This window comes from Schistocerca piceifrons, chromosome X, assembly GCF_021461385.2.
Source record: "Schistocerca piceifrons isolate TAMUIC-IGC-003096 chromosome X, iqSchPice1.1, whole genome shotgun sequence".
NCBI lineage: Eukaryota > Metazoa > Arthropoda > Insecta > Orthoptera > Acrididae > Schistocerca > Schistocerca piceifrons.
This window is the reverse complement of record NC_060149.1, coordinates 180,486,112-180,507,797: the sequence shown is the minus strand read 5'-3', so window position 1 is coordinate 180,507,797 and position 21,686 is coordinate 180,486,112. Positions and strand designations below refer to the sequence as shown.

Below are 21,686 nucleotides of genomic sequence, written 5' to 3'. Positions count from 1 at the left end.
AATAACTAATTTAATCTCCTAGCCAGTCATTTAGCTTCAGTTCCTTCTCACATTTACAGGAAAAGAAGAAACCCCTAAGGGCTGGGAAAGGGGTGGATGGGGGGGGGGGGGGAGGTTACATAAAAATAATCAAACAAAATTAGTGTTAACTCCATAAACCTTTGGGCACTAGGTAGAGTAGTGACGGTCTTGGTGAAATTTAAACCCTAGGAGTGAGGGTGTCAGTAGAAAGGTGTGATGTGTAAAGTGTTCCTCTGGAAACTTAGAACAGTTTCAACCAAACTTTGTACACATGACTAAATACCCAGAAAATTTAAAAAATAAATAAAATACTGAGGATATAAGACACCTCTAACACCCCCATGGGTACAGATATAGGAGAGAAGGGTGAGAGATTGTGGTGAAATAGAAAATAAAAAAATTCTACCTACATTAGAGTCTATTCCATAGCACTTTTGGTAGGTGAGCCATTAGTGACAATTCTGATGGCATTTAGATCTAACTTTACTTGGGTAGAAAGAATAAAAGCTTCCATAATATCCTGGAAAGTTTTAGAAACTAACTAATACTCAGTAGAACCTTCTACAAGGTATTAAACAGCAAATAATTCAATTTTTCATTCCTTTATCTTCTGAGAAAAACATTCATCATCTTATATTTATATAGAAGCACTGGTGTTTACAAACAGAGGCTGGAGAGTGTGATAGGTTAAATACATAATCGTGCCATTCTGACTTATCCACTAGTTGCCTTATAAACACAATAAGTTTCTTTTTTGTTCCTTGAGTACACTTTTTATTTCAAAATGACTGATTTTAGGCAATATTGCTCATCTTCAGATCTGCTAGACAATAAAAATAAATTACAATTGTGTCCTACTCTGTGTTTACAATATCACAACCAGACGTCACTAATTTGATTACTCCTGATATGGTAGATGATGACCATAAAGGGAACGTATGAATGTGTTATACAGTTTTGTATCGTATTATATAGAAAAAGATTTCAGCTTTATAATGTTGTAAACACTAGATTAGAACCCAATTGTAATTTTTTTTATTGTTTAAAAGATCTGAAGATGGGTGACATTGCCCAAAACTGGTTGCTTTGATATAAAAACAGTGATTGACAGACAGAAAATGCTTGTTTTATATAAATAATGATTGCAGATAACTCCCTGTGACAATTATGTCTGGTTTGCATCAACAGTATATCATGCTATCAAATTATGGTTGATGATGGAGCATCAGAGGCTTGAGTACAAGCTAACACTGTGGTAAGGATGGGTTAGGAAATCAGCAATGTCCTTTCCAAATTAACCGTCCCATTATTAGTCTTAAACAATTTAGTACAAGCTAACACTGTGGTAAGGATGGGTTAGGAAATCAGCAATGTCCTTTCCAAATTAACCGTCCCATTATTAGTCTTAAACAATTTAGGGAAACTGCAGAATATATAAATCTGGATTGTGAGATGAGGTATTGAACTCTGGTGTTCCTGAATGTGATTCTGAATGCTAAGCAAGATGGTACATCAGGCCACAGGATTTTCAATGCATGCTTCCTCAGCGGCCACATCTGCTTATTTACTCCCTTGAATTCCAGTGAAACCTGTAAACTAGCATATTTAACTTCACAGCATCAACCTACAAACTGTTTCAGCATCCTCAAGATAACACATAACTAAACAACAAATACTGTAAATTTATCTGGTAAATGGATCTTTAATGCACACACTGTGAAAACCACAAGGCAGCCAAGGGTGTCCCCACGGTTCACCTCATGTGAAAATTGCCACATAATTACACTGTGCATATAAAACATCATAGAATAGTGAGTTAAACAAATGTCCATGAGTACTGCTCAATTTGTATTTCAGTTATTCTAAAATAACTCTAGGCTTCTGCAGCAGCCCAGGTGTAACTTAGCTCCAGCTCTGGGTTAAGGCCAACATTTGTTCCCACACCAAATACCACTACATCCTGAATGGCTCTTAGCTTGCCATCAATTTATGAAAATCCAATGTGCAGTTGGCAACATGATGCTCTAGAATGCTAATGATTCTGTAACAAATAAGAGGCTTTAGGTCTCACACACATAGAAGGGCACACATTAGGTACTGATCTCAAGCATCAACACAACCTCTTATGTTGCACAGAGTCTATTAACTCCAGATATGTTAGTTTTGGTCATATGTAAACCAACTACATAGCTAGAATCACATAAAAGCTTTGTAAAAGTGGAAAAGACAAATCTGCTACACAAGACCTGTGCCTAAGGCTCTTCAACGTATGTAGTGCCTATTATTATCTTACTTTCAGATCCCTTGGTTGTTGTAAGCAGAATGGTTCAAGAACATTTTGCATGACAATGTTGGCCAGCGGAAGTGTCACATTGCAGCAACAAGTACAGGGATGATATTGTTCCTTTGTGCAGTCAACTAAAATAGCAACTGCTTGACACTATACTACCAGGATAACACCAATGGAAACCCATAAGGTGGAGACTATGGCATACGATAAACATTAACCTTAAAATCTGTTTCCTGTCCCACCTCACATACCTTGAACTAAGTAATTTGCCATAGAAATACAAGAGCCTGTTTAGCAGTGAGGTTTCTCCTTTATTTCATTCTTCCACTCTGTTGGTGAGCTTATGTAAACTGAAATTTTGGGAAAGAGGCATTCTGGTTCATTCACGAAAATCTCAAAATTAATACTTTCATCAGACGGTCATCAACTGCTGTATCAGAAATAATCAAATTAGTAAGGTCTGGTTGTTGTGAACCAGTTTCTCTGGCCTGTTATATGATTTTTTTCTTCTTTTCCCCTTTTGAGGATGAATTTTACAACATACCAATCTGAAATACATCGACTCTTTTTTCTGCATCTCCTTGTACGGAATACAAATTAGTATTGAGCATTGGGCACATAGATACAATCCGCATTTGCTGGTGATACAGCAGAGGTGAGCGACTTTACAGAAAGTGCATCTCTGATGGAGAATTTGCAGATACACATGCTTTTTTCAGCTTTCACCACTGAGATCTTCACAGATGATTTCCTTACATTCATTACCTATTTGGTAACAAATGCACATTACTATGTGACTGGTGGTGGCTCAAATAAGCCCCACAGACTCTACAGTTTCAAAATAAAATATTCACTTAGTGACTAAAGAAATATTTGACATTTAGCTGCAGTGGGATATTCACATATCATTAAGTTAAAGCCAATGGTTATGGTTTTTTTTTCTGTCATAATGTGATACCTAATCTCAGGAACTACCTTAGCAATTTTCATTCAGCTTTCCCTAAAAGATGTACTGATTCATAAGGAAGGTTTGGGAATATAATTTATTACTGCTGTGCCAGACAAGTTGTCCAGCTGTTGGTACTTTGTGCTACCCACAGGAAGCTAGGGTGGGTCACTAACTTTACATTCAGCATTTGAGAATGGTATAAGACTGAAACCAGTTACTGGAAAATAATAAATGTTGACAGTGCAACTATAGTGGAATCATGGGTTTTACTTTTTTAACATAAAATCACTTTCATATTTCTCCTGTATCTACTTCAGCCCATTCAGCCATCAGGTCTTGAGTGTCTAAACAAATGGGACCTCTGGAATTTAGTCACTGAACATCTATTGAGCATTTTGTCTTTTGATTCGATTAGATTACATTCTGTACAAAGATTTTGATACTTTTCCAAATGGCCCTTCTTCTTTAAATACCAAGAAAAGGTTCTGTAATACTGTATCTTTTGTCATAGTTTATTAGTGCTGCTGTTCTTTTATTACTGTCCTCCAAGGATCACTTAGTAGGTTGTGGGTTATAACACAAAGTTGTCCTGAAACCCCACAGTTTATGGCAAGTACTATTAGTGCAATATTATTAGATGCATAGCACACACAAGCAGTTGTCTTAATATGTCTGAAGACAGTTTAATTAGTTACATGTTCCATAGATTACATTCCCAATAAGAAGCACAATTTGGAACATGCCAGTTGAATAAAAGATTGCACAGACAATTAAAAAATATATTTATATGGTTACACACTGGCCATTTACAGGTTTGTAATCAGCTACTTAATTCTATTCAAGAATTCATCTATGGTAAAACAGAGAATACAGAAAAAACCCTTTAATTTACACAATTTACAATGACATTGGTAACAAATATTAAAATATAATGACTTCGACTGTTTCTAACAAACCTCATTAACGAACATTGCACTTAAAAGAATATGTTTTGGGTGAATGTTTTCCCTTTTTGAACTTGATTGCTCAAAAACCATTCCAACATCACATCCACTGGTGTTTTTCAATACATGGCTAAAATTTATATTTATGAAAAAGTAGTGACATTAACAGAATCCCACTAATAAATCCCAGGTTGGGTGAACTGGAACTCAACCATTGCTGACACAGCTGCCCAAGATGCCTGGTATCATATCACAAAATTTGACACATGGAAAGATTTACAAAATGACATTTACAAAATGACCAACTATGAAAATGAACTCATTACTTCAAAGAGTAGTTCCATCATCTCTAAATTATTCTGTAGCATGAATTACCCCATACTCTCCAGAGAAATGTGACTTAAATAGATGGTGCACAGGTTCAGATACGTGAAGGGTGGGAAAGAAAATCAGCCATGTCCTTTTCAAAGGAAACATCCCAGCATTTTGCCTCAAGTGATTTAGGGAAACCACAGAAATCCTATATCTGGATGGCCAGATAGTGTACGAATCACCAGCCTTTCGAATGCGACTCACCTGTTTTAACCGCTGCGGCACCTCGCTTAGTTTCACAGAAAAACTTATCAACTGTCTTAATTGCCAAGCAATGAACTGCTTCCTGCTACTTGATTATCTTTGTGCTAGTATAAAATTTAAAAATGTTATGACATTGGTCCTTTGCATTACAAGTGCAGGTCTATAACATTGCAATTTGAGGAAGCAAAAGCTTTTCGGTAGCCTCTAAATACTGAAATGTTTGCTCTGTCTTAGACTTTAAGAGCTTGTTAAATGTATTAAACATTCTGGGTACAATTAACTCTGTAGGAAGGGCTATAAACAAAAGCTTCCTTAAGACTTCTCAAAACAGAATGTTATTCTCTATCCTACTTTTCCCCACGCAACACTGATACAGAAAATCACTGATTATTTTTCACATACAAGCAACTGCCTTACCTTAACAGGCATTGGTTTTGTTTGTTCAACAGCTGTCAGAGTCAATACGACCAAAATTCAAGTTTTCTGCAAGGCACACAAGCACATCGAAGATAACGGTTCACCACTGTTTCTCTCTCTCTCTCATACTGCAGAATTACCTGTAGGAATTCAAAAGCATGTTGTTCCCATTACATCAATGATTCTTGCTTTTGATGAACAGCTGGAAGGAACAGCAAAATGTACCTAGTTAAATACCATATAAGAGTAACTGTAACCTGACCTTGAGTTGTTCCAAGAACCACAGTGGGATTCACCATTTTCTTCTACATATTTGCATTTACAAGGCTCTGAAAATGTGTACCACGTAACTATGAGTATCCACTAACAGGAAGCAGATGAATGGAAAATGTAAATTTAACCACAAAGAATGATTGTGCTTGAGGCCTACATTTCTTTGTAACTTTTCTCATTATTTGCAACCATTATCTGACACTACTGATTAGTGTCTACAAAATTTTAAATTGATATTTGCATTAATTATAAATGTATATTCTTGTCAAAGTGAAGTTCGGACTAGACAATCATTTGAGACATCTCATATGCCGAAAAACCAACATCTTTCCTATCCTTGTTTGGAAGCGTAGTTCTTCATTCTTGTGAATTCCCAAGACTTATTTGAAGAAGTCAAATACAATTAATTATGCCAATAAACTGTACACACTGTGTCAAAGTGTCATCTACTCATTTACTGAATTGGCTAGACATTCAACCCAGAGACAGCTTTTAATATGTTTGGTGCTTATGAAACTATCAGCTTTGTATTTCCACCAGAGTCTTTTTATGGATCAGTAAGTAAATATTGTTCTGACTATGTAGTATCTGGGAATGACTAGGGGAATGCCAGGATGATTCCTTAAAAAAGGTCAACAAAATTCTTACAAATTCTACTACAACTTAAGTGTATCATCCTTTGATGTTTGATGAATATTAAACTCTAATAGTGCTTCCTTTCCTCAGCAGTTAAGAATACTATTCCTATGCAACATGCCATTTCCATTCCACATTTATTTCGCCTTGAGGTCTCTTCTTCTATTAGTCTAACCATCTAAAAACAACTTATTCTGACTCATACACAAATTTCAAAGAATTTAACTGTACACTTTCCTGCTAAACAATCAACACCACCTCTTCAAAATAATGTAGTGTATTCCTTGACTTGTCAGCCTGAAGAATGCAAATTATTAAAAGTTTTACCTTTCTGCTTCCCATTCTACACCTTCCTCCTGATTGTTTTCTCTCTGCCATTTGAACTTTTATATGCAGTACAATCTTTGTATCTGGCAGTGATTTAGATTCCTTGGATAACATGGCCATGGACATGCCAGAGACACTAAGGCTGTGAGCAACAGCTGCGGGCTGCTATCTTAAGCAGAGCCACCGTCAAGGTACACACGTCATGAGGTGCCACCTGGTGGTGACTGACTGCCGTAGAGCCTGTGGCTCGGGCTCACAGTGTGGGTTTCTACTTCTGCACTTTGTAGCTATCCACATTGGGCTCTTGCACTGTCAAATTGACTTAGTTTGTTTCTAGTCTCAAATGGTTACCGATTTGGAACTGTTGTATTGCTATGCCAATTTCACTATGTCCCGGACTTATTAGCGTCTAATTCACTTCATGAACACAGTCCACTGTGGACTTGTTGGAATGTGTGTTCATTTCCCTGTGGTTCTGTGTACCCACTGGCGCAAGTGACAAACACTTTGTACCTACACTACACAGGACAGAAAACCAGCGATGAGGAACATCCTCACCATGCTGTTTCATTTAGTGAAGCATGGATCCTGAGTTTGTCAAGTTGGAGCAGCAACAGGAACAGTAAACATTGTTGTTTTAGTTTTTCTAAAATCAATAACAGATGACAGCTGATGTTTGCACAAACCCCCTCCCCCTCTATTATTCGCTTCGTTCGATAAGACAAGCAAGAATTGGTAGGTCTATTCACAGTGTTTAAAACTGCACTACCAGACAAGTCAAACAGATGATCTTGAATGCCATTGTGCATTTTTACAGTTGCCTAGTGGTGGATAAATTATGCCCACTGCCAGGGACCCCAGCAGTTTGAAGTTTTCTGAAGTTTACAGTTTGCTCACTGAATGCTGTGGTCACCGAATGTACATAACTGCACCAAGGCTGAAGTTCAATCAGCGTTGTAAGCAAAGTAAAAAGTCCTATGCAGTGTGGGCTGCTGATTTACAAGGATTAGCTTGCAAGTGTTGTTTTGCCTGTCGAAAGTTTGGCACATCTTACGCAGAGTCTCTAATTTAGGACATTACAACTCACCTGGCTCCGGATCGTGAGGCTAGTCCAAAGTCTTTAGAAATATTGGAGCCTACTTTGAGTGCTGTGTTAAAAACAGCTAAGGCATGTGAAGTGACTGCCTCAGCATAAGCTCTGGCAATTCTTCTGGTTTCAAAATGGTTATTAGTATTAGATGTAGTCATGCTCTTCTATCAACTGATAACTCTCAGCCAAGGTCACAATCTGGTTCACTGAGCTCTTGTGCGTCTGGCAATCTGGTGCCATGGGATTCAGTAGTTAGTCCTTCCTCACCCTCTGCATTGGTAGATGCACAAAAAGACAAAAGTGCTTAGTTCTCTATCAACATCCCCTAAAGGAAGTGATTGCTCCTAAAGAATTTTCCTCCCCATCATACGAGAACCACAGCACAAGTCGTGCCATCAAACCATGCCTGGAGTGTGACCCCCATCATCACTGGCATCACTGCCCATACCGTGACGTCATCTGTTTCGCTTGTCACAAGCCACAACACCTTGAAAGTGTATGCATCAGCTGGAGGGCACCTACTTCAGCTGCTAGCATGCTGCGAGCTATCCTGCCACTGCCAGGGACAACAGCAGACAGGATGCAGTGTATCATGCTGGAACTGGATGTTGATAGGATGATGGTAGACTTTCGGTTGGACACCAGTGCAGCCATGTCCCTCTTACTGGCACATTGGCTCCCCACCATCTCATGGTCTGGTGGAAAGTGACAATGTACAATGGCCAGTCGATCCTGCTCTGAGATCAAATCGTGATGTAAGTTACATACAAAAATGTAGCTCAGCAAATAACCTTGCTTGTAGTTAATTCTTGGATGACTACTAAGATTTATGGTTTCACTTTCACACTATTTGGGTTTCAAATTCGGGATCAGAGGAACCTAATTTCTAATGTGATTCCATCTGCAGGACTGGATGCAATGTGTGAAAATTTCAGACTGTTGTTTGAAACTGAGGCAGTGCTATGAATTTTCAGGCACACACCTCTTTGAAGCATTCGGCAGTAGCGCTTAAGTTTTGTAGAGCTTGTCCAATATTGTTTACTATGTGTGAACAAGTTAAGGCATAACAAGACAGTTTGCAGAATCTTGGTGTTATCTCCCCAGTCTCATCTAGTCAGTAGGTGACAGCTAACAAAACTGTACAAAAGCCTAATAAGTCACTTTAGATCTGTGTTGATTTAAAGTCTACCATTAATGCCCAGACTAATGTTTATTTCTACCCAACCCTGAGGCAAGAGGAACTCTTAGCTAAGTTGGGTGGAGGTCACCATTTTTCAAAAGTTGATCTCACTGACACATATCTTCAGTCACCTCCTGATGAGCCCATGTAACAGTTTCTGGTGATTAATTTATCATGTTCAGATTGCCATTTGGGGTCACTAGTGTTCCTGGATTTTTTTAAAGGTGTCTAGAACACCTCATTCAGGACATCCCTAATTGTGTCAATTATTTGGATGATTTGTTAGTTACGGGGGACATATGGGAGCAGCACTTGTGTAATTTATGACTGTTGTTTGAGTGGCTGCTCAATGTCCTATGTTGTCATCTCACCAAGTGTAGTTTCTTCCAGCCAAGAGTCAAGTGTCTGGATTACACATTATGTCAAGACAGACTTACATCCACACACGACCATGTGACTGGTATTATTAATTTATTGGAGCCTAAGAATCTTAAAGAATTGCAGTCTTTTCTGGGAAAAGTCAATTATTATGGCAAGTTCATTCCAAATGCTGCTCATATTTCCCACACACTTAACCAGTTACATAATAAGTGTGCTCTGCTTATGTGGCCAGAGGTGTTTGTGCAACTTAAGAAGTGTCTTACGTTGGGCCCTTGTTTGGTGACTTTCCAGCTGGGCAAAAGGTTTAACACTGGCCACTGATGCATCTGACTGTGGTGTTGGTGCCATCCTGTGGCATGAATTTGCCAACAGCATGGAACAACTTATGGTACTTGCATCTAAGATATTGAATTCATTGCACTAAAATTACACTCAAGAGCCAAAGAAACTGGTATACCTGTCTAATATTGTGTAGGGCCCCAGTAAGCACGCAGAAGCACCACAACATGATGTGGCACGGACTCGGCTAATGTCTGGAGTAGTGCTGGAGGGAACTGACACCATGAATCTTGAAGAGCTGTCCATAAATCCATAAGAGAGTGAGGGGGAGGAGATCTCTTCTGAACAGCATGTTGCAAGGCATTCCAGATATGTTCAATAATTTTCATGTCTGAAGAGGCGGAAGTGTTTAAACTTAGAAGAGTGTTCCTGGAGGCACTCTGAAGCAATTCTGGACATGTGGAGTGTCATAGTGTCCTGCTGTAATTGCCCAAGTCTTTCGGAATGCACAATGGACATAATAGATGCAGGTGATCAGACAGGATGCTTACATATGTGAAACCTGTCAAAGTCATATCTAGAAGTATCAGGGGTCCCATATCACTCAATTGCACATGCCCCACACCGTTATAGAGCCTCCACCATCCTGAACAGTCCTCTGATGACATGCATGGTCCATGGATTCATGAGGTTGACTGCACACTCATACAGTCCATCTGCTAGGTACAATTTGAAACAAGACTCATCTGACCAAGCAACACGTTTCCTGTTACTGAAGTCCAATGTTGGTGTTGATGTGCCCAGGCAAGGAATAAAGCTTTGTGTTGTGCACTCATAAAGGGTACACAAGTGGGCCTTCAGCTCCTAAAGCCCATATCGATGATGTTTTGTTGAATGGTTTGTATGCAGACACTTGTTGATGGCCAAGCACTGAAATCTGAAGCAATTTGCAGAAGGGTTGCACTTCTGTTATTTTGAATGATTCCTTTCAGTAGTCATCGATCCTGTTCTTGCAGGATCTTTTTCCAGCCACAGTGATATTGGATATTTGATGTCTTACCCGATTCCTGATATTCCCGTTACTCTCATGAAGTGGTCATACAGGAAAATCCCCACTTTATCGCTACCTCGGAGATGCTGTGTCCCATCGCTCATGTGAAGGCTATAACACCATGTTCAAGCTCACTTAAATCTTGATACCTGCCATTGTAGCAGCAGCGACTGATCTGACAACTGTGCCAGACACTTGTTTTCTTATATAGGTGTTGCCGGTCACAGTGCCATATTCTGCCTGTTTACATATCTGTATATTTGAATACACATGCCTATACCAGTTTATTTTGCACTTCAGTGTATTTGCAGATTGAAAAAGAGGTTTTGGCCATAATTTATGTTGTGTGGAAGTTACATGTCTACCTCTATGGTACCAAGTTTCAGATAGAACAGCAGAATAGCTGCAACACTGTTAAAGTTGTCAGAGGCTCAGAGAGGAGTTCAATGTGCGACGATAAAAATTTTTGATCATTTTCCCAATAATATAAAATATCTGACAGGTAGCAAAGTAAGTTTTAAATCAAATTTAAAGTCATTTCTCCTGGACAACTATTTCTATTCCATTGACAAATTTCTCCTTAAAAGTTGGTTTCCAGTAAATAAAATAAATAAACTGGTTTTTAAGTGTAGTTGCACAAGTAGGGATAAAATGATAATGTATTCATTAATGGTAACACTAATCATGTATATACAGGGTGTTACAAAAAGGTACGGCCAAACTTTCAGGAAACATTCCTGACACACAAATAAAGAAAAGATGTTATGTGGACATGTGTCCGGAAACGATTAATTTCCATGTTAGAGCTCATTTTAGTTTCGTCAGTACGTACTGTACTTCCTCGATTCACCGCCAGTTGGCGCAATTGAAGGAAGGTAATGTTGACTTCGGTGCTTGTGTTGACATGTGACTCATTGCTCTACAGTACTAGCAACAAGCACATCAGTACGTAGCATCAACAGGTTAGTGTTCATCACGAACGTGGTTTTGCAGTCAGTGCAATGTTTACATATGCGGAGTTGGCAGATGCCCATTTGATGTAAGGATTAGCATGGGGCAATAGCCGTGGCGCGGTACGTCTGCATTGAGACAGATTTCCAGAACGAAGGTGTCCCGACAGGAAGACATTCAAAGCAATTGATCGGCGTCTTGGGGAGCACGGAACATTCCAGCCTATGACTCGCAACTGGGGAAGACCTAGAACGATGAGGACACCTGCAATGGACGAGGCAATTCTTCGTGCAGTTGACGATAACCCTAATGTCAGCGTCAGAGAAGTTGCTGCTGTACAAGGCAACGTTGACCACGTCACTGTAGGGCGAGTGCTATGGGAGAACCAGTTGTTTCCGTACCATGTACAGCGTGTGCAGGCACTATCAGCAGCTGATTGGCCTCCACGGGTACACTTCTGCGAATGGTTCATCCAACAATGTGTCAATCCTCATTTCAGTGCAAATGTGCTCTTTACGGATGAGGCTTCATTCCAACGTGATCAAATTGTAAATTTTCACAATCAACATGTGTGGGCTGACGAGAATCTGCACACAATTGTGCAATCACGTCATCAACACAGATTTTCTGTGAACGTTTCAGCAGGCATTGTTGGTGATGTCTTGATTGGGCCCCATGTTCTTCCACCTACGCTCAATGGAGCACGTTATCATGATTTCATACGGGATACTCTACCTGTGCTGCTAGAACATGTGCCTTTACAAGTACGACACAACATGTGGTTCATGCACAATGGAGCTCCTGCACATTTCATTCGAAGTGTTCGTACGCTTCTCAACAACAGATTTGGTGACTGATGGATTGGTAGAGGCGGACCAATTCCATGGCCTCCACGCTCTCCTAACCTCAACCCTCTTGACTTTCATTTATGGGGGCATTTGAAAGCTCTTGTCTACGCAACCCCAGTACCAAATGTAGAGACTCTTCGTGCTCGTATTGTGGACGGCTGTGATACAATACGCCATTCTCCAGGGCTGCATCAGCGCATCAGGGATTCCACGCGACAGAGGGTGGATGCATGTATCCTCGCTAACGGAGGACATTTTAAACATTTCCTGTAACAAAGTGTTTGAAGTCACGCTGGTGCGTTCTGTTGCTGTGTGTTTCCATTCCATGATTAATGTGATTTGAAGAGAAGTAATAAAATGAGCTCTAACATGGAAAGTAAGCATTTCCGGACACATGTCCACATAACATATTTTCTTTCTTTGTGTGTGAGGAATGTTTCCTGAAAGTTTGGCCGTACCTTTTTGTAACACCCTGTATATTCCATTAACTGACTCATTCCACATCATTTCAACAAAAGAATCGTTCAAGCTATCTGTGATACATGTAACCAACATTTCTTAGTAACTGCACGTATGACATCTGTTACAGAACTACCATGCAACTCTACAGCCAACGCCCTGTTTCGTTTGCTGTGTGGCTCTGATGCAAATTTTGACAGACATGAAATGCTGTGTTTTGCATTGGACATGAATCAGTGGCACACCGCTGGTGGCAGGCAACGTGGCAGCAGAGAAAAGTTGAGATTTGCTCCTTCGACGGGTGTTGTCCATGGTGTGGCGGGCCCGACTGAACATTTGCCTAAAGATGTGGACCCAGAGTGGTGTCGTTACTTTTCCCTCAGGCACAGACTTAATGTTATGGAAGGAGTCATGTTAGTCGCAGATGACATGGAGAGTCAGGTGGTAGTCCCTCCCACACTCTGGCTCTGCATATTACAACTCGTCCACACTGCACATTGGGGAATGTGCCGAATGAAAGCGTTGGTGCAGTGTCACATGTACTGGCTGGGAATAGATGTTGCTGTTGAATGATAATCTGCAATTGCTATATCTGTGTTTATAACCAGTCAGCCTCTGCACAGTGTTTTAATCTGTGGGTCCACCCTGACCATCCATGGCAAAGAGTACCCACAGATTTTGCCAGCCCCTTCCAGGGAATGGTTGGTTGTTGGTCATTGATGCCCCTTCAATTCTCCATATGGTAGTATGGGTATCTACAACACCCTCCAGGACCATGATATGGGCCTTATCTACTATCTTTGCTATGTAAGCAGCCCCAGCTACTTTAGTTTCTGCCAATGGACCACAGTTCATGGCCTCAGCATTTCAGGATTTTATTTATACGTAATTCTATCGAGCACCTGACCACCACCCTGTTGCACCTGGTGTCCAATTCAGAAGTTGAGCAGTTGGTCGGTACATTCAAGCTGCTGATGAAAAAATTTTTATGGTGGCAAACTCAATGGATGCACTGCCCAGATTCCTGGGCATGTACCAGTCCACCCTTGTCAAAGGGTGTAACCTGGCCAAGATTTTGCACAGGGACCAATTATGACCCTGTCTGACCTTCTGCATCCAGCAGAGCAGGCTCTGTGCCCCCACTCCCAGCCAAATAACCATGTTGACTGTCACATATGGGCATGCATGTTAAGTTGAAAATCCAGGTGGCTAGTGGACCTAGAGAGTCATGGTTGTCAATTGAAGGGAGGGGGGGGGGGGGGGGGGCAGATGTTTGAGGTGGCAGTCAGCCAGCAGCAGCTGGTCTGCCACCGCAATCAACTCTGCCAATCGCACGACATACCATTCCCAAACCCTCCTCAGGCACTGATGGGGCACCACTACTGGACTTATCCAAAAACCATACCGCCCTCTGGGCTTGCTTCTTTCCCCTCCCCTCCACCCTCTGCCCCAGTGCAAGGCATCGACAGGAGAATAATGACTAGCAGTGGGAGCCAATGCAAGTCGATCCCTGATCTCCTGTCCACACCGTGCACACCTCCTGCTCTACTGCTGGTGCCACCCATTCTGAACAATCATGGGACCATGCATGTTCTTGGAATGGGGTGCTGATTGAGGATGGCCTGTTGGTCTCACCCCCACCACACGTGACCCAACCTGCACCTCTAAGATCTTTACTGGGCCTCAGTGCCTCAGTCCATGCAATTGATGCCACTTTCCCTCTGGCCATGGAGGACATGTTGTTTGAGCTATTGGTCGTGATTCTGGTTTCACCCTCTACCTGTCCTTGACACAGTTGGCATAGGTCAGGCCACTTCACGACCTACATGCTGTTTAAATGAATGAGAGGTTTTGTATCTGAAAGTGATTTGAATTTCCCACCTAGCACAGACATGGACATGTCAAGAGGTACTAAGGCTGCGAGCAGTCACTGAAGGCTGCCAGAATAAAGCAAGCCACTGCAGAGATATGCGCATCACATCAAGCCACCTGGTGGTGACTGTCACAGAGCCTGTGACCCAAACTTGAAGTGTGGCTCACTACTTGCTGTACTTGGTCATTGTTTGTATCGCACCAGTTAAGGGCCAAATTGATTTAGTTTGTTCCTGGTCTTGAGTGATTACTGAGTAGGCACAGCTGTATTGCTACACCAACTTCACTGTGTTCTGAACCTGTTAGTGTTTTGCTCATTTCATGAACTCAGTCTATTAAGGACATATAGGGACATGTGTTCATTTCCCCATGGTTCAGTGAACCCATCAGAGTAAGTGATGAAAAGTTTCCTACGCCACACAGGACAGAAGACAAGCTAAAATAATCTTAATACATCATCTTGATGGTGTACACTTTTACTTAATAGCTGTGGGTATGTGCCTAATACAAAACAAATTACAATTTTCAAGACTTGATATCACCAAGTTGGTTGGTTGGTTGGTTGGTCACGAAGTATTTCATGGACCACTTCCACGATGTACTGTATTGACATAGAACAATTCAATTAAATTAATTCTCATTTTACGATGGCTGCATCTTAAGCATTCATGGCTAAGATCACAGAACAGAAATAAATATTAAATTCAGTGACAGGAATTAGTATGTGGGGGTTTGGTATTATAAGGTACATGTTTCCAAATAAGAATTTAATCTATGGAGTAAAAAGGATTGCCCAAAACGAATGTATGTCAATAGAGAAAGAGCTTTCTAATTTCTGTTTGTGAATATCTCACAAAATTCATCTATTCATGTTACTAAAGAGTTGTTAAAATTTTGTGCACTCACCATCATCAGCTTCTGCTTGAGATGGGGACATAACAGGCTGTTCGTAGTTATCATCACTCTCTTCCCAGGGACTTACTGGAACAAAATTAATATCCATTCCAAAAACTATCAAAATATTTCAAATAAAATATCTTGCACACTGAACATCAAGCATTTCAAAAATGGTTCAAATGGCTCTGAGCACTATGCGACTTAACTTCTGAGGTCATCAGTCGCCTAGAACTTAGAACTAATTAAACCTAAGTAAGGACATCACACACATCCACGCCCGATGCAGGATTCGAACCTGTGACCGTAGCGGTCGCTCAGCTCCAGACTGTAGTGCCTAGAACCGCATGGCCACTCCGGCCGGCATCAAGCATTTCCTAATAATACATTTCCACAAAATATATTCAAGGTACCTTACCACCATAATAAAGAGAGACACTTGCAACCATCAAAGCAAATATGAAACTACAGGAAGTGTGTACGCATATCACATGTGTGCACACACACGCATTATTGCTTCATTTTCTCCATTAGTGGGGTAAGAGGGGTAGGGATGCTAGGGACAGTGCAAGCGAAGGAGCAGTAGTACAGGTGAGTAAGGGACCAAAAGACGCAAGAGTGAAAGTAACATGTGCAACATTGAGACAAAATGTAATGGAAATAGGTTGTATATGGGAAGAGAAAGCTAGTTTCAGGGAAGGAGTGAGAACAAGGAATTAGAACAAGGAAAGGAGGAGCAGCAGAAGTTAGTGGAATATATGAGATTTGAGGGTGGGATGGACATTAACACCAGTGCACTAAATAAGAGCTGCTGGAGGAGAGTATCCAGACGGAATGAGTTGAAAAACAGCTTTTCAATTTAACATCATCATGCTAAGTAGCATGCTAAGTAGCATGCTCAGTAACAATGTCATCAAGTTTACAACTGGGTATCGTTTGTCAATAGTGACTTGTTAACAGAAACACCTGGTTAATGATTCAGGCCATTGTTGCAGCAAATTTGGTAAGTGAGATGGCTAATTCTCTTAGGCCTGTGTGTTCAACAGATGTTTCTCATTTTTAGAGCTTGGTGAAAAGTAGACTTTTTTAGGGCTTGACAAAAAGAAGACAAAATCCTAATAGGGGGAAAAGTTCAACTGATCCAATTCTTGGTGACCCTCTGCAATATGTAGATGTGGTTGTATGCTGCATGGTCACCAGTTAGCAGTTCAGCATCCACAGGCAGCATGGCTGAAGGTAGGGATATGATGATAGGCAACAGTTATTAGCTATCGAAGTGCTGATATTTTGATGCACGTCTGAGGATTCATATGTACTAATCAAACATGCAGAAGGACACTCCATGAACAGAAGTGGCTCAAATTAAAAACTGTTAACAATGTGCTGAGTTGTGGAGCAATGTTGAGAGGAGTGCCTTAGTCCTACGCTCACAACTAAAGTGATCTCAGTAAATCCAGAAACATGAGGGTTGTTGCATTTTGGGTGGCTAGAAAGAGCCCCTCTATATGACCTACAAATAGGTTAGTATCGCATATGACTGTGCCACAGATTTATTTGAAGATCTAACTGTCATCACACAATATCACTTTTGGTTAGAAACAATCAGTTGGATTTATCAGAGTTTAGAGTCTGTAGGGCATTAGGAAAGTACATTTTAACAGCACCAATGCCATGGATGTGGTGTGGTCGATGGACTGGAAGGTGGTATCAAAAGTGAAAAGCACAGAGCTGCTGGTAGTGGACAATGGAGGAAATGGAAGTGTAATAATTGTGTGCCGAGATTAGCTTTGACGAAAGCATCACGCAACTTAAGGAGACCATCCTATAGCTGATCACCTGAAACATACTTTCTTTTCATTGAATACTTAATGTCATGCTGAAACATGATAGAGCAAATATTTAAAAATAGTCTGGTCTACTATTATATCTGGACCTTAAGGAATTCATACTAAGTTTGTGCTCCCTTAGAAATCTGAGTGTCAAATGGTGCAAAGAGGTACATCGAAGTGTTTAAAAGGCTAAAGAATATTTCATTGAAAAATTGTGTGAATGCTTTGAAAAGCTTATCATTTGCATATCACAGCACCTTCTCTTCCTGTCGGTTAAATTTTGCGTCTGTAGCATGTCATCTTCGTGGTGTAGCAATTTTAATGGCCAGTAGTGTATTTATCAATGAGTGAGCATAGGTTCATTTTCTGATGTGGTACCTCTGCTTTGATGACTACAGCACAAAAGCAGACAGAAGAAAATCAGACAAGCTAGTGCCAATTCGTGACCTTATGGAACAAATTTATAAAGAATTTTCAGCGTTATTTCACACCAGGCAAATACCTCACAGTTGATGAACAACTGCTTCCTTTTAGGGGGAAGTGTTCCTTCTGGCAGTTTATTCCAAGCAAACCTGCCAAATATGGAATAAAGATATTCACACTAGTAGATTGTAGAATGATGTACACAATGAATTTAGAAGTTTACTGTGGAAAACAGGAATGAGGGCCTTATTTAGTCAGCAGTGCTGGAAAAGATGTCCTCTGCCTTGCCAAACCCATTTATAGCTCTAATAGGAATATTACTGGTAATAATTCATTTTCCATTATTCCTCTGGTGGAACCATTACTTGGAAGAAAAAAAAATAAAAAATAAAAAAGATCTGCCAAAAAAGTTCCTACCAAATAAAAAGAAGCAATTGAATACTTCTGTTTTTGGTTAAAAAAAAAAAATAAGACTTGTTTCGTACACCCAAAGAAAAAACAAATCCATGATTCTGGTATCTTCAATGCACGAGGATGATTCAATTGATGTATCTACTGGAGACAAAAGAAAACATGAAATAGTCACTTTTTATAATAAGCAAAAAGTTGGTGTTGATGTGGTGGATCAGCTTTGTGCAAACTATTCAGTGGCGAGGAACACAAGGAGATGGCCTGCTGTTATTTTCTTCGATCTTCTGAACTTGTCTAGGATACACGCACAGTGCATATAATCAGTGAATAATGGCTATAAAGCAGTAAAATGAGATGATTTTATAGAATCATTTTGCTGGGAGCTGATTTCACACCAAATACAACAATGTGTCAAAAATTGTCAGGCGCCAGCTGAAATTAGGAAAAAAAGGTGATCTTTTACTTGAGACAGAAGTACCAAAATTCAGTCAAAATGAACACTGGCCTGCAGGTGCAAGGGGGAGATGCCAGATCTGTGGTTGAGCAAAAAATAAAACTACAAGAAGGTTGTGCTCAAAGTGTCTAGATTGGGTATGCCCAGATCATTGTTCCGACATGTTTAACGACTGTTTTGAATGATTTTATTCTTGTTTATTAACTTTCTCAAATGGAACTGATATATGGTTAAAATTACATTTGTAAAGTATGTTGTAAAAGTTTGTGAAGTTTGTGTATTTCACATTTTGTGTTTGTACTTAGTTTTATACAAACTAAGATTCATAATTAAAAAATAAACCATTTTAATATATATTTTGTTTTTTGAAACTCATATTATGGCAATAATACATATTAATAGAAATAAAATACATTATATAATCATATACAACAGATAAACTCAGTGGATGACTATTGTCATGAATTCGACCTACTGTGTAACTTCTTTAGATGCGACCACTGGAAGTTTAAGGATGACTGGGAAGAACTACAATTATGCAGACAGGACCCAACATAAGACTTGCAGAACTAGAACAGAAGTGTTGTGTCTGCTCATCATGACCTGTGGCTGTGGCAGTTTATGATGTTTAGTGTCTTTCTGCAAACCTTAGTTGCTTCAAACATGCTGATTTGTAAAGGGAAGGACCATACTGAATTCACTTCAAATTTTTAAAAATTTACTTCCATTCAGAATTTCAGTAGATTATAAAAAAAGCAGAGAGAGAGAGAGAGAGAGAGAGAGAGAGAGAGAGAGAGAGAGAGGAGGAAGAAAATAAGGCAAACAAAATATTTTCTGTAGCACTTCTTGGACAAATATAAAAATGGCAGAATTTGGATAATAATGGGCAGAGTTTAGGAGAGGTAGGTCATGCACGGAACAAATCATCAATCTGTTGTTGATAGAACAAGAAAGAACTTTGGTACATTTGCTAGACTAGTGTACATTTGCAGATTTTAAAAATCCTTATGAGTCTATGAACTTTATTCCAAACCATGGAAAAAGTGGCACAGACAAGAAAACAGAGGAGCTTTTCAAATAAACACAAACAAATACAAAACCTAAAGTAAATTTTATTGGAGAAATTTCAGACTCATTTGAGATTCAGAAAGGAGTTATACAAGGTGATGGACTATCTTCAGTCTTGTTCAACTATGTTCCTGAAAAAGTTATGAGACAATGGAAGAAGAAATTGACAGAAACTAATTTCAGAAGTGGAATATAAATTGGGTGTACAATGGATAGAGGTAATGACAAACACCAAAACAGCACTGTCACAATTAAGCACAAATAATGGAATCTCAGAAGAACAGACAAATTTTTGTATCTAGGAGATGGAGGAGAAAAAGAAATCACCAAAGCAAAATTACTTATGACAAACTTATCATTTAACTTCACAAAAGAGGGTTGCAATAAAAAAATTCATTCTTCAGAAAAGCAAAAATTCATCCTTACAACACAGTAATTTGGCCATAATGCACAAACACACTTTTTTTAAAAAAAAAAAAAAAAAAAAAAAAAAAAAAAAAAAAAAAAAAAAAAAAAAAAAAAAAAAAAAGCGCAAAGCAATCAGAAAAGAAAGATTTGGAGAAAGAAACATTTGAATTAATAACTTCAAAGTATATAATTGTATAGAAAATATTACAGACAAAATTGGGAGAATGGTAACATTGTCCTAGCCAACTGACTAGAAAAATTGTACAACATTTTAGAAAACTGAAATGGAAACTGGCTTAGAAAGGTGCATACGACCTACAACAAATTGGCCTAAGTCAGAAAGAAATTTAACTGAGCAAAATATAAAAACCAATTTAAGACACAAGAGGCTTAAAAATACAGGGAAGAAACAGTCCACTCTGACTTGAAAATCAAAGCCTCTTCATTCTGAGAGCTTCCCTCACCAATCTTCAGGTTTTCTTATTACGTAGCATATAAAGTGAGATTCACCAAACATGACTGACAACACTTACAGTGCCTGTCTCTTCACACCCTTTTCATCTGCTGAGTTTCCTTCCTAGGTTGGTGACATACATTGCGTATCCTTCCTCCCTGGAGAGTTCATGTCCAGTGGTAAGGACATTCCATGTGAATGCAGAGCACAGACCCATAATATTATACTGTGGGATATAACTTTGAAAGTATGCAAAGTAAATAAGCTTTTGTCTTTCAGTGTCTTAGCCAGAGGACATTATTCTTATAATGAAGATTGTAACATTCAGTCCTGAGAGGACTTTTTGCCAGTCCTCAGAATTTGAGCATTCCACTTCCTTACTATTTTACCACAATATGACATTAAATTTCACTACTCCAAGTCTTCCATGTCAGAAACTGTAAGTAGTCTGCCTTGCAACAGTTAAGTGCACATCTGTTTTCTGTAACATTATTGAATGTTGTTCACTACCTCATTTGCTATATGATTAACACTGTTTTCCCCTTGTTTCGCAACATCGCTTGTGTCACCTGCAAACATACACATATCTGAATCAATTTTCATCTTTACAGACAGATGACTGACATATCATTTACCATGAAAAGCAATGATCCCAGAACCCCAGAACAGAGCCCTGTGGCACCATACACTTTACAGCACATTATAAGATTCTGATCTATTCTCTGTTTGTTGACACTGGATCACTTTTTTTCCCCCCTTGGTATGAAATGAGTCATTATTCGACTTTCCTCATAATTCTGTAATGTTCCAACTTATGTTAAGTATAGCATGGTCCACAAAAATAAATGGTTTTGTTTCCTCAAAAGATGGCACCTGCTATCCTAAACTTAACATTTAGCACTGCAAGTGTCTTACATACAGAAAATATTTGCATATTCTGTTGATACTCTTTCTCAAAGCCAAGTTACACATCTGCCAACAAATTGTCTGGACAATAAAACCCCAGTTAACCAAACTTAGCTCAACTGAAACCCTAGTTACCTGAGGGGGAAAAAAAGACCGTACTCATGGAAATAATTCAAGGTGAAAGTGCAAATTGCTGCAGTTAGTTGGGAGAGGTGAATGCTTGACCTTGAGTAACATCCCCACCAACTGACTCAGCCGTCCCAACAAAGCTACACTGCCCACTATAGTGAATTTG

At 39.5% G+C, this 21,686-nt stretch overlaps 1 protein-coding gene across 5 annotated transcripts in view; it reads right to left on the bottom strand.

Annotated features, from left to right (window-relative positions):
- The window catches only part of LOC124722112, a 398,005-nt gene that overhangs the window by 108,943 nt on the left and 267,376 nt on the right, over window positions 1–21,686 (bottom strand). For all 5 annotated transcript variants that reach the window (XM_047247319.1, XM_047247317.1, XM_047247315.1 and 2 more), the window contains one exon: window positions 15,451–15,525. In XM_047247319.1, coding sequence (XP_047103275.1) covers window positions 15,451–15,525 — 75 coding nt within the window. The remainder of the gene's footprint in view (window positions 1–15,450; window positions 15,526–21,686) is intronic.